This window comes from Perna viridis, chromosome 3 (genome assembly GCF_037379345.1).
Source record: "Perna viridis isolate PV_CMFRI_1.1 ecotype Kerala chromosome 3, ASM3737934v1, whole genome shotgun sequence".
Lineage (NCBI taxonomy): Eukaryota > Metazoa > Mollusca > Bivalvia > Mytilida > Mytilidae > Perna > Perna viridis.
This window is the reverse complement of record NC_142447.1, coordinates 11,711,495-11,734,769: the sequence shown is the minus strand read 5'-3', so window position 1 is coordinate 11,734,769 and position 23,275 is coordinate 11,711,495. Positions and strand designations below refer to the sequence as shown.

Sequence of the window (23,275 nt, the reverse complement as noted above, 5' to 3'; positions counted from 1 at the left end):
AATGTTTGCTCTTTAAGATACATTTTCATGCCAAATTTTAGGTGTTTCATAATTACTGGCAAGCCTTTTGTATTATTCAAATGTACTTCATCATGAAACACGTCGTCTCGGGGATTTAACTTATCCAACAAAGCGATACTTTCAAACTTTGCGCACTCTTCCGCAAGAACCAAATTGGCCTACTTCTGTGTTTATGTCTTTTTGTCTGATTATTGGCATTATGTATATCTTGGCCTTGGGCCAAGTTTCGATTGCTTTTGCATACAAGTATTCATATTCCTTATTGATAACACTTCGACTTTTCCGCAAGTCCTTGGTTCCAAAGTGAATTGACACATTTTTGGAGGAAATATTGTGACCATGGTTTTCTAAGAAACCTTCAAATGTCAAGGCCCCTCCTCTGATAAAATGATTCATTGTACTTCAATTCTGGTTAAATCTATGGAGTAGAATCCTTCTAAGAATGAAAATGCTTAATATTAAATAGTCGCAACCTTTTATGTTGTTTCTATTGTCAACCCTCTTTTTTGTTTCATTGATGTCATGATTTTCAACAACTGGGGATTTCCTATAATCTTTTTGATTATGATGAATGTTATTCAAACTTGGAGGTAAATGGACACTCCATCTTGTTCGATTGACATAAGGCGAGAATGCAGGCTATCAATTTGTTCTTGCATACTTTCTATTAAATTTTTGTTGTCATTTTGGAGTTTTTCAAAGGACACAATAATATTTGTTATATTTTCTACTAAGATTTTGTTCTGTTCCTTTAGTTGTGTATCGATAAGATTCATTTTTGTGTGCAATGAATTGATGGCAGATTTACAGTGGGATACTTTCTTCACTACATTCTCAATTTGATCTTTGTAGTGATTAATTTTAAGATTATTTGAATTATCTGTGATATAGGTTTTCATAGTTGGTAATAAGATTTTTTACATAGGCTAATTTCACAATAAAAGATTGCAATGTAGTTTCAATATTAAACAGTGCTGGAGATACATTTTCTGTCTTTGTATGTTGGGTATCGAAGTATCATTGTTAGTTGTCAGGTGTTTTTTCGAAAGTTTCTGATGTATTGAGGATATGTACTTTCTGTGATTTTGACAGACTGTTCAATCAAAGTTGTATCAAGTTAGTAGTGTATTCGCTTACATTTACATATTGTTTATATCATTATCTTGAGGCACCCTCAGGTATGAGGCTTTTCAACTTTGGAAGTAAATGTCTTTAAATTTTTTTACGTTTGGCCCCTTGAATAACTACTACAGTATCATAGAAATTAATGGTGATCGAGCATTTTTTCTCTAATTTATGATCACAGTTTAATTTTACAACACCACCTTTCTTCAATGTTGATGGTTTGTTGTGCTAAAAAAGTCTAGAATTACTTTTTTCCCAATTTTCTATTCTATTGGGAAGTATTCTGAAAGTCACATTGTTTTGGTTCCATTGATCTGATGGTGGACGTTGGAGTTTCAAAGGGACCATCTCCTTTGTTATTGTCGATTAAGTTATTGAACTCATCACCTATGACCCAATGGTCAAACTTTGCTGGGGGGTTTTGACTCTCATCCTGCTGCTGCCATTCTCAATCAAAAGTTTATGTATAAGTATGTTGTATTATCTTTACTTTTGTCACTTTATGTACTGTTCACTACTTTGTCAATAAAAATGCAATATCAGACTGTTTATAAATTGCGTAGCATAAACACAAGTAGCGTGTGTACTATCTAAAACTATTATTAGCACCGATGATACAACACATTGTGATGTGAACAAATTTCACATTAATTTAACTTTTGTTTCTTTTGGTTGTGAGTAATCACATTACCCTGGTGCTACATTTTTTACCTGGATGTTATCCAAAAAGAACTTACAATGGGGTCATATACAAATGTGATGCTATAATTTGTGGATGCAAGGAGTAACCAGGGTGCTTCCAGTAAATTTTAAAGCGAACTCTTGGTTTTTCAGCTATCAGTCATGACAAATGATGATTTCAGGTATGTGTGACACAGTGTATAGGAGAGTTCGCAAATCTCATTAGTGATGTCATATTCACTACTTTGCATATCATTAAGTGTCAAATTGGTAGGCAAATATTCAACTAAGGAAGCAATAGGCAATTTCATGATAAGATTCCCAATTTTCAAGACTTTATTACTTGGTAATTTTATATCCAATTTTGATTCTGTAAAATGTTTCCTTTAGATAGAATAATTCATATTTTGTATGGGAGTTCATAACTCTTTTACTTCAAAAACAAATTTGAAATGATATTTATATGTTCTCTATTTCCATATCAAACTATTTTTAAAATTTTATGCTCATATAGTTTAGTTACTTAATATTTATTTAAAAAATACATGGATAAAAAGAGATATATTGGCTGTGTAGGGAACCAAAATAATTTTTATAATTATCTTAAAAATGAAAAAGTTGTGATAATTTAAAGTTGATGCCCCATGCTAAGCAATGAATTTTTTTGCCAACCAAAACCACATCATAGGTAATTGGTCACATCACGAAGAACTCTCCTATAGGTTAGCTTTTGACTCTGAGTCAAAATAAAAACATACAAAATTTCAAGAACTGGTTGATAAATAACTTTATGGCTTATGTATAATGATTTCTAAATCATTGCATTCTAAAATTATTTACAATATATTACCATGCCCCCATCACTCAATTAGAAACTTTTCAGTTTTGAACGAAAATTCCACTGAAGAAAAATTTACGCTCGTCCGCCATCTTGGAAGGTCACATGATTACCGTAAAAAATGTAATGTTTACACATTTTTATTCATTTTTATTATTATAATTACTAAGATTATATATTTTTAATCCAAATTTAAGATTAAAAAATGTATTAATTGACATAAATCGGTATAAAAGCTTGGAAGAAAAAAGTTCATACGATTTTTTTAAAGAATGTTGGCTGGAACGAAACTATTCAGACTTCTGTGGTTCGATGATCATGCGTACAAAGACGCTTTTTATTAAATCAAATTCAGACACAATTACATTTATAGTCATGCAAATACAAAAGTAGTCAAATTATAGACAGTTCTACCCCTTTCAAAATCCCTGATCTTCCCCGTTATATAATTTATATATACTTATAATTACTTAAATAATATTTAACATTTGTATTTGTTCTAACACATTTACAGTAAATGGTCATAACACAAACAATAGAAACAAAGTATGTAAATTCTGACAACAACAACAAAGAAAGAAAGAAAGATATAAATGCATATGGTCTACATCTAGTTTAATTAACATAGGAACTGGCGGCACTTGATTTATATGCTCTTTATGGATCCTGTAATTTGGAAAATAAAAAATACTCTAGACAATATCCTATATTCTATGCTGCATTTTCTGGGCTTATCGGAGATTTTTAATAGTTGACTATAAACATAGACCTGTATCTATTCAAATTCAGGTCTATGATTTATCCAATTATGCCACACTTGTTTTCGTTTTGCTCTGTGTACCGATAGGTGAATGTATGCAGAAATATATTTATATCGCTGATGTATGTAAGCAGGGACTTTATATAGTACTAACATAGTAATATAAAGTCCCTAATTTAAGGCCAATCGGAATTCTATTTTCTCCTATGACAATGCCCTGGAATTTAACCGGTGATAATTAGAATTAAATAATTTGTCCTAGGAGAAATAATATGCACTAGGGCGATTCTGGATTCTACTGGCTTAAAGTTTGAAATGCAAAGATAAATAGTATTTTATGCGGTTGGATTGTAAATTGAATTGTTTCTTTTTTTATTATTTTATTTCCATTTCCGTGATTTCATAAATTTTGTCAAATTGAAGTTTTTTTGTGTATTTCTTAAACCAAAAATATCCTATGGTAAGTTTTCTGCGACAAATGTAATTGGATTAACCTTTGGGCTTAATCCTTTGAACACAGATCTTAAGTGTTGCTCACAAATTTACCTTATTTTTGCAACTTAAATAGAACTTGACATGGATGATCACAAAGATTTGTTCTTCAAAAAATCGTGTTCAAAATGTAGTTAATTGAATATATTATGTCCAACAACATTCAACATTTTCATCAATCACATATAGGCATATTTTACTTTCAAAATGTTCAGAAATATACGGAATCCCCCTGTGACTGTCCATTTAATCTAGTGTGATTCGAAATCTTTCTAAAATTTAGTATGATCCAGAATCCTCCTAGAGCAAATTGAGATATCTCAATTTGTCCGAGGACAAATTAGAACTCCAATTTACACTGGTTAATATCAAGGCCAAATTGGAATTCCAAATTGTCCTAGGATGATTCCAGATCCTACTAGATTCCAATTTGCCCTGTGACATATACATAATTATAATAATTGTTATGTGGAATAGAGAGTCAGCCAGAAGAGGGTAACTTTTGTAATTATGTAATAAACTACTTTATATATTTCATGATATTATTGTTATGATTTTTTTCTTGTGGACATTATTAAGTCTAAGTACTCCGTCAACTTTGAATAGAATATGCAAAAATTCAAAATAGTTTTGTATTATTTGTTGGTAACTTTGATTTGAACTGTAAGTCCTCATTTGACATAATCTATTCCACATAAATAGATTGATATCATGCACTTATAACTAAATTATATTTGGATAACTTGTATATACATAAGCCATGGTTTCTTCCCGTGCATCTTTATTGAGAAGGCAATTAAGAATAAAGTGAATTTCACCTTCAATTGAATTCACAGTGCAAAACTGGCATATTCTCTCTGAGCGAGCTAACCTGACATCTTTGTTTGCTCGGTCTTAATCGGGAATGCAAAGTGCGTTTTTCTTAATTATTTTAAAGTAAATATTTTTCCAAATCGAAAGTTGATTGATGTCATGCTTACATGTAGTTATTTTCTTTTGTCGAAGACACTTTAATAGTCTTCCAATAATCGTGTCTGAGATGTATTTTTTTCAATATATACTATTATCTTATATTTACCATAGACCTGTAACTACAGGTCTATGTATTTTCGAGGTCAAATAAGGAAGAAGTGTTAGATGTAAGATTTTCATTCAAGGATTTAGGAATCTTCCTCTTCCCGGGCATTTCTCGAAAACTAAGACACTGACATTTTTATTTTATACTGGGGGAGGGGGGCTGAGATTATTTTGAAAAAAATCTATATTTGAGTTAAAAACCTTATTTACTCATTGTCAGCCATGGATAGAAAAAGATAATGATTCAATATTTCCCCCATGTAACAATGTAACAATTTAACAATGTAGATTTTTAACTCCCGATGCTGACGAAAAAAGGTAAATTATTTTCGCTCTTGCAACGAACAAAGATTACCAAGACTCCTCCTCCTCGAGAAGAAAATGGTTTGTGCCTAACAACATTTATTTTCAACTTGAAGTTTTACCATAGACCTGTAGTTAAATTTAATTAATACAGGTCTTATCCAAATCTCCGAGTAAAAAACAGCTTAATGATATCTAAAAAATATCAGATTTTCATATCTAAATAAACAAACAGATGGTTTTCGAATAAACAGTATTGTTTGAATAAAATTAAGAGTGATTATTTCAGAACTATACATTTTAACACTGAAATTCGTTTCGTATACAAATCCGATGCTGATATAAAATCTTGTGACGAAGGTCAAATGTTCACATTCTTTGTTGAGAGGAGTGTGGAAACATATCCGTGCACTGAAATATAGCCAAATTTTGATACTATAGAAATTGAAATACGGAAAATATATCATGAAGTGATGCTGCAGTAAGTCTTGTCAGCTAGTATTCTGTCAATGTGTATCAAATCGACAGTAAAAAATAAAATTCGTCTGCCTGAAACTAACTCAAGCCCAAATGGCGCGTTGGGAATATTTTATGAATTAAAAATGAAGCTCATGATCATATTAGAAATTCTTTAAGTTGATGTAGTATGATAAGTCATATCTGAAGATTTTACTAGAAAATATAGCGATTGTAAAACTAAGACTCTAGTGCATGAATGTTCCTTTGTTAATATAAATGCTGGCCTGAGCATGACCTATATTCTATAAATAAAACTTGCAATACCAAACATTAGCAAATGAGACAGTTGTACATTTGAAAAGAAGAACATTTAAAATGGAAAGAATTGAAAATCGAAAAGTACAAGAAATTAATCCACGCGTATCAGAAAGAAAAAGGGTTATATTTTAGATTGTAAACCTAATGTACCTTCTTGCAAATTAACCCATTAAAAGGCCAAATGAAATTGATGTTCACTTCCTGTTAACAATCCATTCTATTATAAAACAGTCTTTGTAAAATTATTTGAGTATAAAAATGTACAAGTTCTACAAATGCAGTTTCTCATGCAGTCTGACAATAGACATACATGTACATGTTCATGTGTAAACAGAGTACTATACATATGTTTTGAAGTCCACATACACTAATAATTTTCTTCATTTAAAACATGTACATATACTTTCTTGTAACAAGTCTTTGCAATATACATTTCTGACAACAAGCCCAAACTTAAAAATTTTGATGAACTAATTCAACTTGCATGTATATAGTAATCATAGGCATGTTAGCCAAATTCTGCAACCACACCAGCATTTTTACCAGCCCGGGCTATCAGGCTGGTGTCAATTTTAAAGACTACAATTACATAATTACTAATTATGCATGTGTACATAGTACATATGCTTATTTACATTTTTTTTATAAAAAAATAATTCATGATGAAGACGGTTTTTATCCTACCTGTATTTTCTTAAAATACTTTGCTCAAGAAAGAAAAATATCCTGAAAGTTTCTTATAACTATTTTTAACTGTTTGCTATAGTCATCAACAGGGATTATACAAAATGTTCAATCAGAAGATGTTTAAATTTTCCTCTACAATTTGGTTGTTTGATAGTAATTTTGTGAAAGTTTCCCTCATCTATCCTTTCTTGTGTGGTATTGATTTAGTTGAATGATATGTCTATTCAGGGAATGTATATTAAGTCCCTGATCAGAATTAAAGGTAATAGTTTGGAGAATGAAATACAGACATTTTGCACATGTGCAAGTTAATGTTTTAATCAATGAAACCCCATAGTAATAATAATATAGTATTTTTATTGGTTCAAATAATTTCAAAACCATTTATGACAATTTTGGAATTTATTCATGATTGATTGGTGTGGAATCAAAATGAAATTTATACCTCACGAAATAGAAGATTCCTCTGAATGACAATGATAACTTTTCATGAGTGTACTATCATGACTATGAGAAATTTCTTTTCATTAATTGGTAGAAGGCAGAAAATTTACATGTACATTACTCATAATTTACTTCCAGAAGTTCTGTTAGGACACAGTTACTTTTCTTTTGTTTTCTACTTGCTTATTAAAATCATTAAGGATTATGTCTGCCTTATTCACAGGAAGACATTGATTTTGCACTGTTTGGCTCTTTGTTACAAAACAAGCATTCCCCTTTACAAGTACATTTGTACATGTGTAATTGTATTTGTATACCCCATGTAATTTATTGGATTGAAATTAAACCTCTCACAGTTATTCACAGATATTTGTGTTGGACATATGTTTACATCCTGTTCAATTTCTAAGTTCTCAACCAACTAAATCTATAAAAATCTTATTCCTTAGTCACTAAGTAATTTTCTGTCTACAGTTAAATTAATAACAGTCGAGTCCATTGTTACTTCATTTGTACAAGTAAATTAAGTACAGTGCTTTAGAATTTTATAAATTTTCTTTCTTCAGTACAGGAAAGTGGCATGTTTCCTGTTTTCAGAATTCCTTGGCTTGTTCACTTGCCACAGGTGGCAAGTAGATGAAATTATAGAACCCAGAAAAAGTACCTGTACAAAATGTACTCTCTGACTTACCCCCTATTTAATGTATCAACCTGATATCTGCATGTACACAAAATGTCTATTGTACATGTACATTGTACATGTATATATACTTTTTTTAACAGATGATACATGATTTAGCTCATCAGTGTCTGACAATGTGAGAATATTACTTTGTAACATCCTAAGAATTTTGTATGAACATGTTCAAATATATGAATTTTAGATAGAATGAAAGTTATTTAGTACCTTTGTAGTGTGTTCTAAATCAATGCATTAAAGTACATGATACATATTCATACTTGTATATTGTACTGGTACATACATTTGTACATTGTAGATTCATACTGTAGCGTTCCCCAAGAATTTTTCTCAAGAGAAATGGACCATGGTTGATTCATTGTTCATAAAAAAAGTTCAGAGGTTTATATTTTAAATGAATTGATTTCTCCTTTATCTTCAAGGGACCATTGAGTCCAGAGTCATTGATCAAAACTATACATTATGTCTGGGAAAGTCAATCTTGGTAAACTTTGCTGAAAGATATATTATTACCAAGTACATGCACATGTTTCAAACTTGACTGTGTAAAGCACATATGTATGTTGTACATTGTACATGCCACTTTTTTATTATTAAGAATCATTTTAAAATTGCACATGGACATTGCGGATAAGACAGCACCCCTTGTACTCAAGTTGTAGTAATGCATGACTAACATACATTTGTAGTTAAAGATAACCACACCTTATTTTCCCTTATCAAAAAAAGATTTTTTAAAAATCATGATTTGGTAATCCACATTTCATACAGATCTAGTACTTTTATCAGGAAGTTTGTTTTGTTTGTTTTTTTCCAAGATACAATCTACATGTATGTATGATAGAACTTTAGCATATTATATAAATACATTAAACAACTATATACATTGTGGCAGTCTAAACAGAGACTTGTTCAGAAATATACTCGTTTGCAAATTATTTTTCTTCAAACAGGGAATAATTTTACACTCTTACATTGCATTCGGCTATTGATTTAGAACTCTAATAAAAAAGGGTTAGGCAGAATTTCATAACCAGTTTTTTTTTATTTTTAAGGTACTGTACCATGTATATTTTAACTTCTTTTAATTTGCATCTGACCAAAATCAACAGGACATGTGGCCTTGGGTGAAGAAAATACTTCTGTTGGAATGCTACTTTTCAGATTCTGTGCACATGTACAATTTTATGTGAATGTATCTTCTATATTTGTTAAATTTTTGATAATGTTGTTAGTCTTGTTAAAGAATGGTTTCAAATTTTTTCTCTCTAAAGGTACAATATACATGTACATGTAAATGTTGAAGGTGTTTTAAATTGTACAAATGTATTTGGTTGCCATCAGGCTATTTTACCGTCTACTTTTATTCAAATTCAAGACGGAACGATTCATATTCTATTCAAGTTGAATTTTAAACATGTTAAATAGTCTTTAAACCTCTGATAATTAATCAAAAGCACGCTTTGTGAACCAGGGTAAAAACCGATCAATTTTCTCTGTACTTTATTTTGTTTGGCTGGGATCAAATTTTCTGTACAGAATCAATACTCTGATAAGCTGTTTGGTAGAAGAAACATGTTCCATGAATAGATTGTGAATATTTCTTTATTTTATTAATGAAGGTCATGCTTTATTGATCACAGGTAATCCATCCAAGGATATGAGCATGAATTGTATTTTTAACCTTTGACAAAGGCAAGATTTACATGTAACTACAATTACATTGTATGTATGTGAATAAAGTCTCCTATAAAGTATTTTCCCAAATTTATTCGGTAGCTCAATATTTATTTTAGGAGTTGATTTTCTTTCTTAGGTATTTTAACACAGTAATTTCCTCTTTTAAAGGTTACTTTAAATTTGAATGCATTTTGTTTTGGCCAATTATCTCTACAGATCCTGTTCAATGAATATCAATTGGCCAAGGTCGAGATATATTCAGATTGAACTTGCCTATACCCTCCTTAACCTGGATATCCTATCCGTTGGTTAATTTAGATATGAGGATTGTACAATAATCTTGTACATGTGAAAATGACTCATATTTAAAATATGTGTTGATGTACTGTGTGTGTGACTGGTTTGTTTGATACAAAAAAAATAGTTACTGGCAAAATAGTATTGCCAGAGCGGAACAAGGCTTGACAATGGAAGCATTTCATTTTTATGTGTATTTGAACCTCAATGAATAAATTTAAAAAAACAATACATTTGTATACAATCTTTAATTCCATGTTAACCACAAAGATCAGTACCAGGTAACAAAATGCAATGGTGTTGATTTCATATATAAATGTTCATAAATAACACATGAAATTTAAAATTGAATTGGTCTCTTATAAAATACTAGTATTGATTGGGATTTGAAACTTCTGGGTTTTTATTTTAATTCTAAATATTGATATATAGTATACACATATTTTCATTGTAAAATAATTGGTTGATCAAATTAATTCTACCTTCTTTGATGATTCTATCAAGGTTGTAAGACGCTATTGTATTTGATATTGATAATGATAGATAATAGTACAATCTGAACCATTTTATGAAGTACATGTTAAAGATATCCTGCTTTTAAGATATAAAGGTTGATTTTGCTGGAGGATGTTGTAATTCTCATGACCTAACCCTGATCACTTGTTTATTTGTAGGGATGGTATGTGGAGATGTCAGCTGACTGACGATATCCCAGCATGCAGCATAGTAAACACAGTGAATTTAATCCATTAGACATTCTTGCGACAGCTGCTGCATTGAAACAACCTGATAAACCAGAACAGAAACCTAAAATAGTCATAGTCAAACCTAAAGAAGGAGTCAAGATAATTAATCCAAAAGACTTTCAGTCATTTTCAAAATCTCAAGTACATGCAAAATTAGAAAATGTTAACGAGACTAAGTCAGAAATTGTAAAAGAAAAACAAAGTTCTAAGAAACCAGTTGGAGTGATTAGGACCACTAGCTTTGTAGAAGATGGTGTGAAAAAGGTTAAATTGACAATTAGCCCCCAGTTGGAGAAAATGCTCAATGAGCACAACTATGGAAGTATACAAAAAGTGAGCAGTGGGAACAATACATTATTAAAACTACAAGATGTTCTGTCCTTAGGCACGGATAAGAAAGTAATTGTGAAAGTTGTTGACAAATCAGGTGATCATGTGAACCGTGACAGGTTATTAGAAGGTGTAAATAGTTCTGATAAAAATAACCCAGAGGCAACATCTAATATTCAAGGCATTAACAACCATCACAAAGAAACAAGTCAAACAGAATGTGTGAAAACTATAGAGATTGGAAACAAAGAAGAGATTTTGTCTGAAGAGGTGAAAGAAAATGAAGAAGAACTAATTTCCAGTCAAGGATCTGACAGAAGTAGTCCAAGTTTTCAGGATGCATTTAAAGAATTCTGTTCAAGTAATGAAAGGGAACATCTCAAGCATGTTGATTCTGACCAAAGTTTGACCCAAGAGGAGGACGAATGTGTAAGTTACACAGTTCCTGTCTGTAAACCTGTAGAAATTGAAGATTTTGATGATTGCAAGGAAAGAATTGATTGTGATATTAGGTCACCTGTATATGATGATATTGATTTGACTGAATCACATGGAACTCCACCCAGTGATCAAACTTTATCGGAATCTAATACAAGTAAAGATCAGACTCTAAAAATACAACCAGATATTGATGAAGTCAGTCAGAAACAAGATGTGGCATTATTGACAAATGAAGAAAATTCAATATCTACACAGACGGATAAAGAGAACGTGATATTGAAAGAAAAGGTGGAAAATCAATACAGTGATAATGAGTCAATACCTGGAAAAGTAGAAACAGGTGCTAATAACACGGACAGATGTGACATGGGCAAATCACAAGTTTTAGATAAAGTTGAAGCATCAAACATTCTGGAACTACAAAAATCCACTGAGAATAACTCCAGAACTGACAGTCCAGTAGTCTTTGACAAGCCAGAAAACAAAGTTACAACATTTTCTATGGTAGATCATGATTATTCTGGGAAATATAAGGACAATGAATCATTGGAACAACAAAACAACAATGATTTAACAAATATTTCATTGGTAAATGAGTTTTCTCAAGATAGTGGATTTAGTGACTCTGGACTTTCACCAGATGGATTAGAATCAAGAACATTTAGAAGAGACAGTCCTTCCCTTATTCCTGTAAAATCTGACATGTTACCATCTTTTGATTTGAGTGATGTCAACAAAGCTCGAGATGCTATTATTGCACTAGCAAATTCAAACGCAGGAAATTTTACACCACATGAGGAGGTGTCTCCTACTAATTCAACTAAATCTTCACCGAAAGTGGGAAAGTTTTCCATAGGAACATTTGCATCTGTATGCAATTCTTCACTTGGGCTCCAATCTCCTGAGAAAAGTCAACTTGCTTATGGACAAAGGCTTGCTACGTCACTCCTTACAAACAAGTCTCTATCCCAAAGCAAGATCAAAAGTGCTGAAGCACAGGGATCTATTGAGCATATTGAACATGATCATGATTACAGTCTTCCTCAACATGCCAGACCAAGTAATATCCCATTCTCAGTGCAGAAAGTTAATAAGGAGATCACTGGTAAGGCTAAAACAAAGGAAAGAAAGAGCTCAGATGGAAGTGAAAGACGTACAAAAAGGTCAGCTAGTTCTGAAGAAACGAAAGAAGACAAACTGTTTAATATTATAACAGAAAGATACAATGAGAAGAAAGGAAACAAAACTGACAAAGTTAATGATCTCTTAAAAAATGGAAGTTCTGATTCCAAACTGAAAATTCAAGGGAGTTATAAAGATGACTTTGTATACTTTTTGAATACAAATTTCCGAAGTCGACGAAGAGCTAGTCAGGACATTCCTCCTCCATTACCACCTGACAGAATACTTGTGCCACTACCTAAACCAGGAGACATAGTTGTGCCACATTTGACAAACGAGGACTTGGAAGTAATCAAACTTGGAAAACCAAGCATTTTATCCTCAGGCCAACATTTTAATGGAAGCTCTTCTTCATCATCTACAATATCCTCTCAGTCAATTACATCAACTTCTGCGATAAAAAATCAAAATAGCGGTGCAATACCTGAAGATGAAAATATAGAGAGTCGTATCATAAACACTATTCTTAGCATGGAAAGTGACCCTTGCGTTGATACATGCTCGTCAGATCCAACTAGTCTGTTCAGTACTGGCAATGAGAGTTTTGGAATTAATTTCTCAGATCAGCTTACACCTGAACAAATGGAATTATTGTATAGTGCTGTAGATGAAGTTCAGAATAGTGACAATAAAGTATCAAGTCCAGTATCAACAGTTGCTGAGAATAATGAAAATGCTGTGGTGACAGAGAGGGATTCAGAGAAGGAATTACCTACCACATCATTGCAAGATGGACTTTCTGATCAGTGTGATGTGATAAAATCAGGTGTGTATGAACTTCTAGCATGAATCACTAAGATCTACATTTTCCCCTCCAAAAAGTAAAGGAAATTTTAACTGCTTTCTTAACCAATTTTAAATCTACATGTACATAATATGTATTTAATATTTACTTTCTACATGTACATGTACATGTATGTATGTGAAAATCTGAAGCCATGGATAGAAGCTGCACAATATAATTTAGCATTCTTGATTTCAAACTTGTTTGAATTGGTTTGCACTGTGCCATTATATTACATGTATACATGGAAGTTGTAATACAACACTAACTAAATAATGTGTACATGTATTTGTACAATAGTATATATTGACTGCACATGAGAACATTGTACAAATTTATCAGAGTTTTATCAGAAATGATATAATAGCCAAGGTCAAGATTTTATTAAGCAGGCACAGGAAAAAATACATGTACATGTAAATTTTGTACTTAATTAGCAAAGTAGGGCAACAAATATTTTAGAGGCTGAGAGCATTGTTATTAATAGAAAAAAAATCAATATTTTAAAAATGAAGTCTACAGTATCTTTATCTTATGAGGGAGTACACTGTCCATGCCCACTGAATCTATATTGGCTTAATGTTCAGTTTTGTATCTGACATAATTTATTACATTTACAATTCAGTCTCATTCATAGATTTTTGAAATTTAATAAATATAATCATATAGTTTTTACTGGCATGATTATGAGTCATCATTGTCAACTGTATGGAAAATTTCCTACCACTAATACTGTCAGATGTGAGGAAGTCCTGGACTTAATATATTGTTATTTTATTTGATTTATTGTGAACATTAATAGCTTAGTTTGTTTTGATCAGAATTGAAGGGTGTTGATTAAATCACTTACTGATAGCCTTTCAGAGCTAATGGCATTAATCATATCATTCAAGATTTTAATAATTCAGTAAAACCTTCTTACAGTTGTGACCATGCTGGTACAATGTAGTAATAATCTTTTATACATTGTATATATACATTGTCAGTTTCTGCTTATGGAAACAGACCATACAATGTTTATGAATATAAACTTGTGATGATATCAAATGTGTATGTTACACTTCCATCATCATTCCTCTCACAATGGAGGAATATTGTGGGTGCACTTTAACTCCATTCTGTCTTAACCAAAAATGCAACTAGTGTAAAATTATTTTAATTTTATTTTTTTGTCCATTCTTTCCTCTGTCATTGAAATCATCTATAACTTACAGATTTATTAGATATTTAATGTTATATTTACTACCCAAGTTCAAGTGACTCAATTTAACTTCACCATGTTAGAGTGGAGAAATTGAAATTCATGCTGGTGTGTAATAAATTGGACAGAGTTAATTTAACTTGTGTGAGGAAAAGGTTTTGCACACTCATTAAATCTAGGTGTTCTGCACTCTTGATAATACATGTATTTTGTCTATTCACTCTGCCCAATTTATTATCCAAGTAGTGAGTGCCAAAAAACACCTAGATTTAAAAAGTGTACAGAACTTTTTCCTCACACTAGTAAAATTCTCAAGCATTCTTGAAGTACACGAGTGATTATATTTTGGTTATTGACGATAAGCAATTGATTATCCTATTTATTATATAGATTTTCTTCATTATTTATTGATATTTTCAACATGAATTTTAAATTCTGTGATTGACAAATTGATATCAAAATTGCGATGTTTTGGCATGAGAAAGTCCAAGAGTGAAATTACAAAATTTATTTCACTGTATGAATTATCCATATTAATTACACTGGGAACATTGGATAAAACACTGCTATCTATATAATAAATGTATTACTTGGTTCTACATTATGTCACTTGTTTCACAGTAGGATCACACCTGATAATCAGACCACATGCTTTGTCATCCTTTTGTATATTAATCCCTACAGGAAACCCAATAGAACTCTAAACATACTAATGCTATCCAATGGCCCAATAATAAACTCAATAAAACATGAGAGGGTAAATACTGGGATCACCTGATCTTATTGTTGATTTATTGATTTTTCCATTAAATGATTAAGTCATTGCCACTAGATTATATAACCTGACCATTTACTTGTTAGATTCTTTTTTGTTACCCACCTGTTAAGATAAATACATATAAAAGAGCAAGGAATGTGGTCTTTGTTATGTCAGTGGACTTCTTTTTTTTCACAAATTACACATGTAATGAATTTGTAATGGTACAATATACATGAATAGGTACACTGTACAGGTATATTCAGTATATGCATTTTGCATAATATTATTATACAAAGATTTATGATCAAAGAATCAGTCCAACAATTACAGGTTCATTTACATGTATACAGAGAATAAAAGCCAAAAGATACTAGCTTTAGTATGTGAAGTATGGATATATTTTATTGTATTTTTTTCAGATATTTTGTCAGAGTCTGGTTCATCTAAAGATGTGATACCAAGTCAATCAGTTCCATCAACACCTGGCAGTTTAGATTTATTCAATGGTGACATGACACCAACATCCAATGTATCAGACAATAAACCAGAAGAAACTGACCAGGGAGCACCTTGGATTGTTACAGTCAGCATGTATTGGAATGATTTGCCTGCCATTATGTTGGACAAAATTCCTTACTTACGTCTTGTCGACATTCATAAACAAATTCTACCGGCAAAAGATACAGGCATTTTGAAAAAACGATGCCAGCTTTTGGGTGTTAATGTTAAAAATTGTACTGAAATGCAGAGATACTTTCTGGTTCAATATGGAAAGGCTTTCAATTCTAAAAGTAATTTAATTATCAGCAAAGATGATGCAGAATTTTTAGTAGGATATTATGTTAATCCAGTGACTAAACTTCCACGATCGGAAGAACCTCCTCAACCTAAAGCAAAAGTGCAAAAAGTACCTCGACCACGTTCTAGACCTCCCAGCAGGGCAGAAAGGTAATTTTGCAGATCAACGCATGTTGAAGCAATGTGTTTTAATGTTAAACAATTAAATGCTACCAGATATTACCTGTATCAATTCTGAAAGAAGAAAAAAAATGGCAGGCATACATGTACTTTTGAATACAGCAAATAGAAATTATTCTTATTATACCTGTCATCCCCTGCTTGCCCAGTGTGTGTGTTGGGGAGGGGGGTTATAAAGTGATAGGGATGTCCATTATGCAAAGGGATATCCCTTTCTTATCTGCTAATTCCTCATACACCACAGAGTGGAATTAAGTAAAACTTTCAGATATTATTAAATATATTATGTGCTCCTCCTCTTTCAGATTTTGCTGTGAATGTGTTTTATGGACTTACAGGATACCCTATCTATCTTATCTCCAATTCCTTCTACAAAACTGAATAAAATGTAATGAAACTTTCACATAATATTTATTGAATATTGAAAGTTGTGCTACTCAATTTTGATTTTGATTTTTAAGTTGGGGTTCTGTTGCAAAATCATTGACTTTGCCATTGATGAATGTAGGGTAAAGTCAGTTAATCTTTGAAAAAAAATTCTTAAGAATTCATTTTACACAATAATGTCATTTTATCTACAAATAAAGTGAAACATTTCCTGGAGCTTTGCATATACTATATTATATCTGCAGTAGAAAAGTGAAATAATTGTGATAAAGATATTTTTTGGCAGGAAAGGGAAGGGGGGTCCAAAGCAAAACAACACCTCCTGTTTTAGATTTTGATCTGAATATTATTATGTGGTTTCCTTTAGGAGGGGGACTTTACTTTAGTTAAACTATAGATTAAGGCTTTGAACCTCCTGTTTTTGACAAATCTCCAGTTGAATTGATTTGCATTTTTTTTTTGGGGGGGGTTTCATGTACATGTACATTGTAGTTGAATCTTGTCACCTGGATGGTGCCTCCATGTTTTGACCGATTTCATTCATACTTTGGTTAATGGTTAGTAGTAATAAAGGCTTTGTTGAAATTGAATTTCACAAAAATTTGCCAAGTACATGTATGTGAGAGTGTCCTTATTTCAGATATTGAAAACTGATATGAAGGCTTCTATAGCCTTTGTTCAAAAGTAAATGTGGTTAGTGTTCAACCCGAGCAAACAGAGTTTGGAGTTCTGTTCATTATGTAGCATACGTAAAGATGTAAATCTAATAGTCCAAGTAATATGATTTAGTGCAGATGTAGATCTGTAGTCAAGGTAATAAGTACATTTACTTCATCACTTGTCTTCCCTTAGGTGACAGTTGAACATGTAAGGTCAAGGTCAAATAACGAATCATGTTTATAGACATTTCATGTCCTCAAGTTTTATTTCTTGATTTCCTAATGGTAAAGGACATATTTATGTCTTTTAAAGATTTTTGTTTTGACCTGTATAAGCATTTTTATGTCTTCTGAAAACCTTGAATTTTGCTTATCCCAGCAGTTTTTTAAGAAAAAAGGATGTGTGATTGATTTAACTGAGACAAATTTTCAAAGTATGTTGTTGGTACTGTTGAATTACATTTTACATGTAAAATTGTTACATCTTAAGGTCATGTATTTGTCCATGCGACAACCCAACCCATGGACTTATCATCGTACATTGTATCTGCCTGTTTTGTTACATTTATGCTTCGTTAAGACAACTCCTCAGAGATTACTCTCATTTTTGTAGTCTTATAATGCTATGGCTATCCAAGTCTTGCACTATCAAGCTTAAATGTTAGTTCAATGTCCATACTGGCTTGTCTGTTTAAGGTTAAACATCTGCAGTCTTATCAAGCTGCATGTAAAGCACCTGTCATATCATACTGCAATTCTGAATGAACAAATTATTCTGGAGTTACAATCTGTAGCATCTATGTTTTCTATGAAAATTCATCCATTTGACACTGAATACTTCTGTGAATGCAATTTTTAAGGCAGTGATTGGGTTTTAACATAATTTGTATTTGAACATACCACACTACTTTTATTACGCTGCAAATGAAAGTAGACTATTAAGTGATTTTGTGCATGACAGTTACAGTACATGTATTGTATTTTTGTAGTGCTCTGTAAAAAATAATGTTTGCTTTGAGATTTAAATATGTGGGCATATGGTTCCTTTTAGCAATATCATTCATGTTACTAGTGTGCAATATTGATTTATTAAATATTTTTGATTTACAGTATAGCTGGAAATGTTGTCAATGTTCTAATTTTCACAATATTCGCAAAGAGGAATCCTGAAAACAAGTGCATGTCAAAATTAAGTATAGACATTTCATAGAAATCTTGTATACACTACACATTTGTGTATGCATGCAAAAAAAAAGAAATACTGCCAAATTTGTAAACTTCCCTAATCATAAAGAAAATTTCAAAATTTGACATCTGTGAAAATTAACCACTACGTGTTAACTGTACTGGAATTGTCAAACCATTGCATCCATGCCCTTTGCTATAAAAAAATAAGTTGAAAAATTTACTATATTATAGAATAATGATTCATAACTTTGTTGAATCTGATTTTCTTATTCTTATTTTCAGTTTATACTACCAAAGTTAACAGCATGCTATACTATTTTTTCAGTGAGAAGCCAAAAAATGTAGTTACACCAATGCCACCACCAGTTGTTGCAGAGCCTCCTCCACCTCCTGCACCTTTAGGAAGGACAAGGCACAAAAAAATTAATTTCCTTGAACTGTTAAAAGGGGATTCGGCTTCTTCAGAGAATCATGTTACAGATCACACTGATGAAAAAAAGTCTGAAGGAAAGGTTTCTGTTGTTGTGGTAGAACCTCCATCTTGCTGGAAAAAGTCTGATTCAAGTTCACTGGTAAAGAAAACTGTTAAACGCTCTCATTCTGTGGACATGTCAAGGAGGAAATCAGAAGAAAGTCAAACTGTAGATTCTGCAGGGGAGGATGACATTGAAAACAGAGAAGAAAAATGCTTGACGTGGCTAAGTAAAAAACCTAAGAAATTGCAAGTGAAAGTGAACAATAAGAAAATGAAGAAGCCAAACTCTTTGAAAGTGAAGTGGACTATATTTAATAAAGCAAATAGTAAAAAGCTTTTGAAGAAGAAACAAAGGGAAGTTTTGACTGTTGTTCATAAAGACATGTCAAACAATAGTCATGTAAATAATATTCAACCTGGTAATGTGTTCATGGATTTATATAACAATGAAAATGCTCCTTGTGTTCGTTGTTGTACTTGTAACAAAGCTTTTTCCATTGATGCTTTCCTGATTCATCAACATGATAGCACTGAGGAGGGGAAACTTGTTTCAGTTGTAAATCCACAAACACTTAGTCTCAGGGATACGTCAGATTCACAGAAAAAGATGTGGCGAAACTTTCAGCTAAAGAGGAAAAGATTCAGTACAAAGGTTACCACGTTTCAAACTGGAATATCTAAAGTAACACCAAAAGTAATTGACCAGGAAAAAGGACCTAGTATTCTACTGCGACCTCAAAACAACACTGGAAAAACTGTAAGAATAAGCTCCAGGAAACGCAAACAAAAACAGCTGTATCCAATTGAAAACTATTCATACAGCTCAACAGGGAAACAGCATACTGAGAACCATGTTATGCCTCTTTCCCCCAACAAGATGTTGAGGGTTGATGCAAGTTCAGTGGACTTAGCTGAAAATGTTGTTACTCAGTCAAATGGACCATTATGGACAAGTTTCACTGCCTTAGAACATGATGTATAAAATGTATTATATTTTCTGTTTGTACAGATGTATTGTAGATATTGTAAATTTTTAAGAATCATTCTCTGAATCTGTTATCTAACTTCTGTTTCATTTTAAACTCTTTAAAGAGTGTTAGAACTTTGTAAGTGTTCTGTATGTTGAGATTTAAATGGTCTTGGAATGTTTGTTACTGTATGTATAAGGTGTTCATTTCAGTCCCTTTTCTTGTTCAATTATAAAGAAAAATACATAAATTGTGGTTTAAAAATGTGACTGTAGCAAACGTAAGAAGCTTTGTTTCTCAATTGAAGAGTAAAGCAACATAATTTTTGTTTCTGATTTGAAGCATTTTGAATTAAAACATTTTTGTATAATGGTAGGAAATTTAAGATTTGAAAATTTTGTAAGTTCTAAAATTACTCATGATACTAACAAGTGAAGTGCATTTCAATTATACACATTGTAATGGTTTCGGAAAATGTAGGGCCTTATGATAAGGAAGAATTGTAGTGGTTTTTGATTGAAAACATAGTTAAAAAAGTTACAATGGAAACATTTACCCAGTAGTCAAAAGATTGAAATAGTGAAAAATGAATAATGGATAAAACTATTTGCTTGGTTTAATGTGACATATGGTTTTACCAGTTCACTGCATATTTATTAAAAATGACCTGAATTTAGGTCAATGCTCAACATGTTTATTATAACAACATGCTAAAATATACTGAAGTTCCCTTCATAATACTGTCACATTATATGGATGTATACTTAAATTACCATTCTACATTTATACTGTTGTATAAACCATTTACATGTAGGAATTGCCTGTGGGAAGTCTGTTTTATTTGTTTATACATGTCTGTACATCTACTTTGTATATGTTCTTTGTATTAAAGAAAATGCTTTTGCCTAAATAGACTTTACTATGTCTTGTTTAGAGAGTGCTCTGCCTATTGTCAAATCCCTTTGATTTTCATAATTAATGTGATATCTGTGTAAAATGTATTTATAGTCAAATAGTCATTTATTTTGACAAAAAATATGCCTTACAAAAATATAATTACATTTCATTTGTAGTAATTTATTCAATCATTACAATGGAGTATTGGAGCACTAATTAACAGGAAGTTTTAAAGAGTGTTTTCCTTCCAATTTGTATTTTGGGTTTAACAGATAACTGATACTTAAAGCATACCACTTATAGCATTTGTAGGAAACTAATGTAGAAAAAAAGCAATTACACCTTTTACATATCCTTTTTTGATTGCTTACTTGAACTTGAAAGCATTTCCTTCTTGTCTGTGTGGGCAGCTTTACACTAGCTACGTGTATATTTTTGCATTTTTATTGTTCATCGTTTGTATATATAGAAACTGTCTACATGGTTGTAAATTTTACTATTATTCACCAAAATTTTTAATTTGATTAGGTGGAGCTTAACCATAATACATTGTACATGTTTGTAGTGTCGATACAGCTTTCCTTTCTCACCTGGTGTGTGTGTGTTGTTATTATTGAACAAATAATTGAAATAAGTTATGTGATTGTACCTGTGTAGCTGACCATTTTTCTCTTGTGAATTTTCTTCTGTTAATTAGTTAAATTGGCTGATTTTACATGTTATGTTGAATACCCACTGTCTATTTTTCTTCCTGTTGTTTTGCATTAGTGCTGAATCATGTTCATATTGTTGAATTTTATTCTTGAAACAAAAAAAAGGTATTTCACAAATGATGGAATAAAAGTTTTTTTGAAAATATAATGAGGAAGTTCTCATTTGATTTGTCAAACATTTCATTAACATGTTCTTTACTGTTATAACAGTACAAAGGGGCTTTGGTTGCCAATGGAATTGTATGTATGTTAGTTCTACAATCTTTGGAATCTGTAGTGTCTAACTTGAAATAATTTATCTGCCCTGCATACAATTCAACCATCAAAACAGTCAAATATTTACCTAATAAAATACTTGCAGCATTACAGCTACATTCTTACAGTGAGCTTTTTATTGCATACCAAGCAAACTAGATGTAGAATACATGAATTCAATCTAACAAATACATTTGTACATTGTAGTCATTTGATTTTTTTTTTTAAGTTTGCGCCCTTTGATATCACCATAATCTCAAAGTACATGTACAATGCACAATTATATTTAACTAATTGAAAAACGTGTTCATATCACTCTCTTGGAAGAAACATTCTCTTTATTTTTTTATACAACCATCCAAAAAAAAAAATGCTGTCGTATTATGGTATGAGGCTATCGTCTGTGGTGACCATGTCATCTTTTTGTGCAGTTACTCATTTTTTGGTTGATCTTTATATGATTATACAAGAACGTTCCAGACTACTTAGGAAAGGTTGGTGTAGAATTCGGGGGTTATGACCCCCTACTGTTGTGAAATCAGGGGCAAAAACATTTTACTAGCATATGGATGTTAGTGATATTGGTCCACATTATTCTATACCACTAAGGTCATACTGATTTTGGAGGTTCAGATTTGAACTGTGAAGGAATGAGGGGACTTCACCAAGTTTAGACAATGAGTTGACTGTTAATGAATAGATATCTTCTAAATTATTCCACGAAGTATCATACCCCCAACAGGGGATTGCTTGTATCACATGAAAAACCAAGTACCGTAAGCAAAGTAAAAGTAGTCCCAAGCCATTAGTGGGACCTAATACTTGGATGAATACTGAGATTTATATAAACTATATATATATATATACATTAATAATGGAGACCATGATAGCAAAATATGGGGTTGGATTATTTTGGCAATTTTGAAGTAAAGATGTACATGAAAAATTTTGGCAAATGATAAGAGGTTTACAAAGTACTGTAAGCCCAAACTAAATACTTTTTTGAATTTTATTTTGATGTTTTTAGACCAACTGCTAGAATATTTCCATATTAGCACCCCATGAAAATTACCCACTTTGAGACCAGTAGCAAATTTTGCCAAAAAGGTGGGGGGGCGGCACTTTTATTCCTTGTATATGACAATTATATGACAATTATAGCGCTAAAACAAAACATCAAAAGAACTTCTATGGGTCACTCTCCTGGTGAAAAAAGTGCCTTCCCAGGGTACCTCATATCTTTTAATGGAACAGTCCTTAGTGTTTTACAATACATTTTTTTCAAAGAGCCAGTCCTGCAAGTGAAAATTTGTTATCCCACACTGATGTAATTTTAATTTTTCCAATTGAATACCCATCACTAGACTGTCGGTATTCAATTTCATTAGAATACTGGACTACACTTAACTGCGTGTCAAAGATATAGAAC

At 31.7% G+C, this 23,275-nt stretch overlaps 2 protein-coding genes across 4 annotated transcripts in view; one reads left to right on the top strand and one right to left on the bottom strand.

Annotated features, from left to right (window-relative positions):
* Positions 1-2,779, bottom strand: part of LOC148621013 (uncharacterized) — a 45,453-nt gene extending 42,674 nt beyond the window's left edge. Inside the window, exon 1 of one of the 2 annotated variants that reach the window (XM_088574997.1) lies at positions 2,678-2,779. The gene's annotated coding sequence lies outside the window, so the exon portion shown is untranslated. Of the gene's footprint in view, positions 1-2,667 lie in introns of both variants that reach the window. The other variant, XM_088574998.1, reaches the window with a different exon arrangement.
* A 2,865-nt stretch (positions 2,780-5,644) lies between these two features.
* LOC148621012 (uncharacterized) lies at positions 5,645-21,739 on the top strand. Of its 2 annotated transcripts, none has more exons than XM_088574993.1 (4): positions 5,645-5,778; positions 10,557-13,347; positions 15,746-16,274; positions 18,864-21,739. In XM_088574993.1, exons 2-4 carry the CDS (start codon positions 10,599-10,601, stop codon positions 19,993-19,995), a joined length of 4,410 nt encoding a protein of 1,469 aa, XP_088431119.1. In that variant the 5' UTR covers positions 5,645-5,778; positions 10,557-10,598; the 3' UTR covers positions 19,996-21,739. The 2 variants fall into 2 exon arrangements, with proteins under 2 accessions (XP_088431119.1, XP_088431120.1); XM_088574994.1 differs by lacking the exon at positions 5,645-5,778 and adding an exon at positions 8,716-8,736.
* The last annotated feature ends 1,536 nt before the right edge of the window (positions 21,740-23,275 follow it).